General features: G+C 38.1%; 1 protein-coding gene across 2 annotated transcripts; it reads left to right on the top strand.

Moving 5' to 3' along the window:
* The first annotated feature begins 1,592 nt into the window (after positions 1-1,592).
* Positions 1,593-7,052, top strand: LOC127450565 (interferon-induced 35 kDa protein homolog). 2 transcript variants are annotated; one of them, XM_051714801.1, is made up of 10 exons: positions 1,593-1,635; positions 2,483-2,515; positions 2,609-2,677; positions 2,768-2,926; positions 3,031-3,147; positions 4,613-4,757; positions 4,876-4,982; positions 5,089-5,275; positions 5,362-5,468; positions 6,432-7,052. In XM_051714801.1, exons 2-10 carry the CDS (start codon positions 2,501-2,503, stop codon positions 6,639-6,641), a joined length of 1,116 nt encoding a protein of 371 aa, XP_051570761.1. In that variant the 5' UTR covers positions 1,593-1,635; positions 2,483-2,500; the 3' UTR covers positions 6,642-7,052. The 2 variants fall into 2 exon arrangements, with proteins under 2 accessions (XP_051570761.1, XP_051570759.1); XM_051714799.1 differs by having other exon boundaries at positions 1,631-1,737.
* The last annotated feature ends 2,365 nt before the right edge of the window (positions 7,053-9,417 follow it).

Raw genomic sequence — 9,417 nt, 5'->3', positions numbered from 1 at the left:
AGATTAAACCAACAAAGTAGTCTGTATGGGTTAGCTCAAGTAGAAATAGATCCCTGAGCTAATATGCAGATTATCAATTGTTCCAGTGTACACTGAGAAAAGCGGTAACCTTAAAAATGTGCTTCACATCTAAATTAACTGGTTTGATTCAAGTCAAAAATATTAATGATTATGTCTGAATCAACTTAACCACAGTAGTGTCTGAAGAGGTGGGCATACGGGTCAGGAATTAATAACTTTGTGCGTCTAATTGTACAGTAGTTTAAACTCCGCCTCCACTGACAGCGCTTTCAGTAAACACTTTCAGTTACTGTAGCTGTCAATCAATTAGGGTGACCAAACGTCCTCTTTTTCGGACCTTAAAAAAGCGTCCGGCCGGGATTTCTAGATTTGCGAAAATGTCCGGGATTCGGCTTTAGTTGCATTATGATGTGCATCTGGTCTGATACTTCATTGTGTGCGCGCATAATTGCATCGCTTTAACCCCTTTTGTAAGTCCCGCCTTCTCGCACACCAATTGGTCGATTATAAGAGGCTTGCAGCAACTATTGGCCAAACTCCTGCCTGTCAATCTCTCCACGAACGCGTGAAGCGCTGTTGTGTTCGGCATCAAACAGTTGCTTGACAGTAGCAGCAAATGACAGAGGAGTGGAAACAATGCCCAAACGAAAGTGCAAATTTACAGAAGATTTGCACAAAAAATTCCCATGCTTTCGTCCAGGTCGAGATCCGTGGGAAGCAGAATGTATGACATGTAAAGCTGGCACTTATGTATCAGTTGCTAATAAAGGTGCAAGTGATTTAGAAGCACACATTAGCTCTGTGAAGCATAAAGTGTCAGCAGAAGGTGAAAGTTCATCAGGTAAATTAATGGACTACTTTTTGCGACCAGGTAAAATTGTTATCACATTGCTTCATTTTCCATGGCCATTCAAAATAATAGTAATAGTAAACGAAGGTACACTCATGACATCAAATATTTTATTTTAGTACATGGATATTCAAAAGAATGTTGGAAATTTTTATTTATTTATATATATTTATGTTATGCTAATAGAGTGTCTTTTTCACTGTATTAAAGTTTGCTTTCATGGTAACACTGTTTTGAACCCTATTATTCCACCTCACCCCAATTGTCCTCTTTTTGGAAAACCAGAATATGGTCACCCTACAATCAATAGAAGATGCATGTCTTCTGATTACTTGGAAAGACACATCAGAGAAGTAAAAAGAGCATAAAATAAAATAAAATAAAACAGATGGCTGAAGCCTCGGTTTCCCGTACTGCTGCAGTCACACGAGCGGTTTGGATTTGCTCGAGCAGCAAATGACGTTCAAGACAAAATAACATGATTCTTTGGCCATGTACCATGAATTATAAAACAACATGTGCAAACATCTGGAAAGCGCTCGAGATAGAGCTAACGCTTTCAGCCCAGCATCACTGTCTCTTGACCCATGTTTTTTTTTTTTTTTTTTTTTTTTTTTTTTTTAATCGATTTAATTTTAATCTGCTCTTGATAGTAAATGTGGGCATAATAATGCATATACTGTGAGTCATCGAAACGCCCCTCATCATCATACCTGCCTGAGGAAACGAAAGCAAAATAACATCTGTCCTCCGGCTTGTGCATAGTAAGTGTTTGTCTCGTCTATTTATTTAAAAGTATGTACAGAAAAAAATAGTCTTGACACAAAAAGAGAAAGCGTATACAACGGCATTAGCGAAAAGTCCCTGTAAGTCACACAAGTAACTATTTAAATTGTTGTTTTGTCGTTATAAGTGTAGTCGTGCTTGTCGCAAAATCAAAGCGAAAGTGTTTAATGTCAGTTTTTCTGGTAACACTTTACAATGAGTTTCCATTTGTTAACATTAGTTAACAACATTAGTTAACATTAACTAACAATGAACAATATTATTAAGCATTTATTAATCTTAGTTAATGTTAACTCCAACATATACTAATACAGTTTTAAAATTAAAAGTTGTATTAGTTAACATTAATTAATGCACTATGAACTAACAATGAACAATTCTATTTAAATTAACTAACATTAACAAAGGTTACTAAATTATGTAATAAATATATTATTCATTGTTAGTTCATGATAACTAATGCATTAACTAATGTTAACGAATGGAACCTTATTGTAAAGTGTTACCGTTTTGTCTTAATATTGAAAAGGTGCATAAACCAAACTAAACAGAATTCATGTGTGTTTGAACAGAATAAAGTGTTGAACTATAGGCTACATAATGAGCAATAAACCTTTGTTACATTACACAATTTTCTACTGTGGTTGCTCTGAAAACTATAACTGTTTTAACCCTTGATTGAAGTTTGTTTGCTAGACAGATGTTAAATACATCTACATCAAGATTTGATTGGAACAACAGTGCTTTCAGGTGTTTACTTGTCACAGATTGTAAAGGAATGTTGTTATGCTGCCTTATTTAACAGTGCTGTCTTTTTTTTCACAGGTTATTGTGTTGTCAAATATGTCTTCGGAAGAGGTAAAGGAAATGTAGCCTACTGGGGAAAGACTTTTGAATTCAATTCTGTATTCAACAGATTCACCTTATTTGTCATCCTATCTGTCAACTCAGGATTTCTCCCTTGTTACTGATGGTAAAGCATGCCTGGAAGACATTATAAAGGAGATCAACAAATACAAGGTGTGTGAGTGAGGTGTAAAGCCGGTGTCAACCTGAATACAGGCACATTTCTGAGTCCATTAATGAGTATGTCCTCTAATCTTTCCACAGACGCAGCACGAAGCTATATTAAAGGAACAAAAAATCATCATAGATGCCATAGACAACAGCAAAAACATTGCTAAGGAATTTAAACAATGCACACTGGAGAGGAAAATGTCTTTTGAGGAAGACAGCAAGAGACATACTGAGAAACTGAAGAAAGAGAAGGTCTGCCTAAGTAAATAAATAGGCTCTCATCATATCTCCTAATAAAAAATTATAAACAGGAAAAAATAGCTGACCATTCTGTCAATGGGCTTCCCCATGTGCAGGATAAAAAGAGCACTGTGCAGAAGGAACAAAATAGGCTGAGGATGGAGATCTTAAAAATGAAGGAGGAGCTGGAAAGCCTGGAGAGAAAAAACAACAGTCTGAAACAGCAAACTGAGGTTTGCAGAGCCATTCAACACAATGATCATGTTACCGGTCCTGCTCGACCCCCTCAGAGCGGGAATTGGACCAGGGTGTCCGGCATGGGAGGTAGGTGTGCTAACGAGGAGGCTAAAGGCTACAGCCTCTAGTGTCAGTCGCTAGTGCGCCTCTTGAGGCAAGGGGAGAGAGGTTTAAACACTGCACAGCTACCTACCAGCTGGCTACCATTACACTCACACCCCTAAACCTCACTCCCATCTGGGTCATGGCACCACTGTAACTGGTTCCCGCTCCGAGCGGGAATTGAACCAGGGTCTCCAGCATGGGAGGCAGGTGCGCTAACGAGGAGGCTAAAGTCTACAGCCGCTAGTGTCAGTCGCTAGTGCGCCTCTTGAGGCAAGGGGAGGGAGGTTTAAACACTGCACAGCTACCTACCAGCTGGCTACCATGTCCTAAATAATTAGTACAACATTTGTAAAGCAGGGTTTAAAGCACACTGTATGATTCTGGCAATGATTGTTCTGCTGTCTGAGACTTATTTTTGGGATTGTTAAAGATTTTTCTTGTGAAGTGCAAAATCAGCAGTTTTGATTACTAAGTGTGACATTCACTGTTGGTAAATTATTTTGCCTTTGAGATGAATCTTTACGTGATCCAAAACTCAGATTTGATTGTTTGGGCATTTCATCGCCAGACGAGGATAAATCAGATTATAAAAAAAACTTTGCTTTGTTGGCTCACTTTGTCGAATGCTCACTCCTGGTGTAAAAGACTTCATAGGAATCGATTTTTAGGATTGTTATGTGAGCATTCTGAGATGCTATTCTTTTAACCACAAATGTACAAAGCGGTTATCTGAGTTACCATAGACATTGTCAGTTCGAACCAGTCTGGCCATTCTCTGTTGACCTCTCTCATCAACAAGGCATTTCCGTCCACAGAACTGCCGCTCACTGGATGTTTTTGGCACCATTCAGAGTAAATTCTAGAGACTGTTGTGTGTGAAAATCCCAGGAGATCAGCAGTTACAAAAATACTCAAACCAACCCATCTGGACCAACAATCATGCCACGGTCTAAATCACTGAGAACACATTTTCCCCCCATTCTGATGGTTGATGTGAACATTAACTGAATGAAGCTCCTGACCCATATCTGCTTGATTTTATGCACTGCACTGCTGCTACACAACTGGCTGATTAGATAATCGTATGGATGATTGTTGGTGCCAGACGGGCTGTTTCCAAACTGTTGTCTAATTTGTTTTTATATTATGTAACACAGTGGTCATATGGGACATGAAATTTCCTTCTTTTGTATTTCCCTAAATACTAGTGAAATGACAATAAAACTACTACTACTAAAATTGTAGCAGACCATACAAATCATACAGTGTGCACCCAGCTTAAGATCTGTATCTGTGTACAATATTACATTACACAGTTACACTGAGTTTGAGGCGGAGTCTTTGACTGCTCCATAGATCTCTACAGCAGTGCCTGAGAAGAAAGTTGTATTTCATGGAGAGAAAGCTCAAGGTGCACATGCTCTGAGCTTTGATGTGAATCCACATATAGTTTATCCGATGGAGGGGGGAACAGCACTGATTACCTTTGAGGAGGAGGAAGGTATGTTATTGTCAGAAAAACCCAACCTCATCACCATGTAAAACAGCATATCAGAGATATCTATTGGCTACTTTTCCTCTTGCAAACAACTTCTGATTCAACCATCTTACCTCTTTAGTGGCTCAGAATATCTTGAGCCTGAAGGACCATCAGGTGCAGCTTGGGGAGTGTACCATCAATGTGGTGGCTAAACCAATTCAGTTCCTGGTACCCAGATATGTTGAGGTAGTATATGTGACCTCCATTTACATAGATTATACTTTCTGGATTGATATAATGATGTAAAATGGCAAGCTGCCTACATCTTTCTCTTTGTCTCTCCATCTCTTAGATAGACACACAGGTTTGCCCGTGCAGAATCTTAATCACTAACCTCCCAAAGAAAGAGTCTGAGGATCGACTACTAGACAAGCTGGAGATTTATTTCTCTAAGAAAAAGAATGGAGGTGGCGAAGTGGTGGACATAGAAATGCTGCACGACTCTGGCACTGTGGTCATTACCTTCTTGAACAATGATAGTACGTTAACTAGATTAGTTTAATTTGATACATCTCAAGACAAGCTCCTTTAGTTTTTGTAATTCAACTGTTTGTTTGTCATTCAGTTGCCAAAGGTCTCACAGACAAACAGGATCATGAGGTAGAGATTGAGAAAATCAAGCACAAGGTGAAGGTTACGCCTTTCCTCAATGGCAAGATTTCGCGGCTCCAGGTAAAGGGAATTGCCAGTGTCAAGATAAGCTGTCAGTACTTAGTGCTATGACTATGTCTGAATATGCATACTTCCCTACTATGTAGTATGCCAAAAGCAGTATGTCAATGGAGTAGGGTGTCCGAATCCTCGGTATTCATAAAACAGTGGGTGAGAAATTCCTGAATGACCTTCTGCATCCATTGGACACTTTACTATTCCATAGTGCCATGGAAGCTTTGGAGATGTCTCTTTAAAAAATATATATATATATCTGAGAAACGCAAGATGAGCATATCTTTTGAGCTGAAAATGCTGTATATTCCAAGAAAGTTGTTCCATGTGGTTAAATTGTACTTGTTTTAGAAAACCAGAGTAGACATTTTTTGTAGTTGTTGTTACTACATAATATATTGGGCTCATGGGACTGTTTCTTTATGAAGTACATCAGGGAATGTATTCCTACTACTCACCTGCATACCTAAAGAATACACTTTTTTAATGGTCAAGAAATTAGTTCTTCATCAAATGCAGGACATACTCTGACAGTATGCAAATTAGGACGCAGCCTGTGTCTGCTGATTTATAAAGGAAATGTAGATCTACAGATATAACTGAAAGCCTTACAACTCTGTTTAAAGGTGAAGTGTGTAATTTTTTCAATGTTAAAATACTTTTTCCTATCCAAGCTTAATATTTGGAGATAACAATAAGTAAGCCACCTATCAAAACATTGCTGTGTGCTTGAGCATCTGGACCATCTCACCACAGCAACATTGAGATCAACCAATAGCGTGAGCTTGGGGTGGGACAATCTGGACCATCAGCAAATGGTAGACTGGAGAGTGTTTTGGGAAATCTGTTTGAAAACGGTGAAAAATTTGCACACATCACCTTTTAGCGGTCTTATATGTCTCAAGTGAAGCTCTTTCACTTTCCCCCTATTGTTATTATTCATGTAAACTAACTGTTGCTCACTTTCAGACATGTGACTCAGTGTGCCAGCGCACAGTGCAGCTTACAGGCATCCCTGCCATCATGGACCCCGAAAGCCTGCAGGACCACCTGGAGATCCACTTCCAGAAGACGACTAATGGTGGTGGAGAGGTGGACAGCATCATCTACAACCCTCTGGGTGACAGCACGCTGGCTCTGTTTGAGGAAGACCCTCCAAAAGGCAGCCAGAGTGTGTGAGAAAGAATTGTTCAACAGATATTCTACAGCTCAGAGATCCAGCGCTGCCTTTGGACCACAAACTAGATATGTAATTCAGAATGGACTTTATAGTGCTCTTTATTTGGGCCTGTATTGCAGAAAAACAATAATATATAGATAATTTCTACTTATACTGTATACATACACAGTATGGATTTAATTATACAAAATAACATACTTCATGGATAAAATTGTTCTTACATTTTTTAGTTGAAAAATATTGTAATGTCTTTTGAAGATAAAGTTTAACATGGGGCTGTGGGGGAATAAAATTGGTGAATATGGGTTATTATCTGATTAAATAAAACATGAGAAACAAAACATTTCTCAAAGCCATCATGTTAAGTGTGAAATAACACAACCAGTCATATAAACACTGCCTTTGTGGGCACTGCCTTTGTGGTGTTTGTATGTGTTAATGTTTTCTTTGCATGCGAGACATACTGAGGTGCATGCTTTGAATGAACAGACAGGACATGAATATCTCCAGCAATTCTGCCTCTTTCAGAAGACACACTAATAGGGTGGATCTCACAAATATACTGTACATCCAGGTCACATTTTTTTTTACCTCAAAATCAAAAGAAAACAAGAATGTAACTGGCATGAAGAAAATGAAGCCTATTTAAGTAATTCCCAATATTCTAAAATCTATAAAAATCTTGAAGGAATGTTCCAGGTTTAATCCAAGTTCAATCGACAGCATTTGGGCATAATGTTTATTTACCACAGAATGTATTTTTGACTTGTCCCTTATTTAAAAAAAAAATTAAATAAAAAAGGCAAAATTCATGGTTATGACAAGGCACTAAGAATGGAAATGAATAAGACCAGTCTATAAATGTGTAAATACATACCTTTCAAAAAGACGTAAATATAAATGTTTCCATGATTTTAGTTTGATAAAATCATTTATAGATGTTACCAGCACTGAATTGTCATGGCAACAAAGTTGTAATATTGGACATATCTTTACACAACACAGATAAAGTTAAGGAATTGTATCGCACCTAAATCATATTAGCATGTACAGTTGAAATTAGAAGTTTACATACACTTATTAAAACTAATTTTTTTAACCACTCCATAGATTTAATATTAACAAACTATAGTTTTGGCAAGTAATTTAGAACATCTACTTTGTGTATGACACAGGTAATTTTTCCAACAATTGTTTACAGACAGATTGTTTCACTTTTAATTGACTATATCACAATTCCAGTGGGTCAGAAGTTTACATACACTAAGTTAACTGTGCTTTTAATCAGTTTGGATAATTCCAGAAAATTATGTCAAGCCTTTAGACAGTTAGCCAGTTAGTTTCTGATAGGAGGTGTACTGAATTGGAGGTGCACCTGTAGATGTATTTTAAGGCCTACCTTCAAACTCAGTAACTATTTGCTTGACATCATGTGAAAATCAAAAGAAATCAGCCAAGACCTCTGAACCAAGTCTGGTTCATCCTTGGGAGCAATTTCCTGAAGGTACCACGTTCGTCAGTACAAACAATAGTACACAAGTATAAACACCTTGAGACCACGCAGCCATCATACCGCTCAGGAAGGAGACGCATTCTGTCTCCTAGAAATGAACATAGTTTGGTGTGCGAAAAGTGCAAATCAATCCCAGAACAACAGCAAAGGTCCATGTGAAGATGCTGGAGGAAACAGGTAGACAAGTATCTATATCCACAGTAAAATGAGTCATATATTGACATAACCTGAAAGTCTGCTCAACAAGGAAGAAGCCACTGCTCCAAAACCGGTATAAAAAAGCCAGACTACAGTTTGCAAGTGCACATGGTGACAAAGATCTTACTTTCTGGAGAAATGTCCTCTGGTCTAATGAAACAAACATTGAACTGTTTGGCCATAATGACCATCATCATGTTTCGAGGAAAAAGGATGAGGCTTGCAAACTGAAGAACACCATCCCAACCGTGAAGCATGGAGGTGGCAACATCATGTTGTGAGGGTGCTTTGCTGCTGGAGGGACTGGTGCACTTCACAAAATAGATGGCATCATGAGGAGAGAAAAAATGTGGATATATTGAAGCAACATCTCAAGACATCAGCCAGGAAGTTAAAGCTTGGTTGTAAATGGGTCTTTCAAATGGACAATGACCCCAAGCATACCTCCAAAGTTGTAGCAAAATGGCTTAAGGACAACAAAGTCAAGGTACTGGAGTGGCCATCACAAAGCCCTGATCTAAATCTAATAGAAAATTTGTGAGTAGAACTAAAAAAAAGCATGTGTGAGCAAGGAGGCCTACAAACCTCAGTTACACCAGTTCTGTCTGGAGGAATGGGCCAAAATTCCAGCAACTTATTGTGAGAAGCTTGTGGAAGGCTACAGAAAACGTTTGACCCAAGTTAAACAATTTAAAGGCAATGCTACCAAATACTAACAAAGTGTATGTAAGCTTCTGACCCACTGGGAATGTGATGAAAGGAATAAAAGCTGAAATAAATAATTCTCTCTACTACTATTCTGACATTTCACATTCTTAAAATAAAGTAGTGAACCTATCTGACCTAAAGGAATGTTTTCTACAATTAAATGTCAGGAACTGTGAAAAACTGAGTTTAAATGTATTTGGCTAAGGTGTATGTAAACTTCTGACTTCAACTGTATAATGTTTACATCTTGTGGATATGCTTTTGAAACAATGTGTATTTTAACATTTATGGACTGGCCCCATTCACTTCCATTGTAAGTGCCTTACCGTAACCAGGATTTTATATATATTTCTTTT

The sequence above is a fragment of the Myxocyprinus asiaticus genome, chromosome 13 (assembly GCF_019703515.2).
Source record: "Myxocyprinus asiaticus isolate MX2 ecotype Aquarium Trade chromosome 13, UBuf_Myxa_2, whole genome shotgun sequence".
NCBI lineage: Eukaryota > Metazoa > Chordata > Actinopteri > Cypriniformes > Catostomidae > Myxocyprinus > Myxocyprinus asiaticus.
The sequence above is the reverse complement of the archived record's forward strand: the minus strand, read 5'-3'. Positions and strand labels throughout refer to the sequence as shown.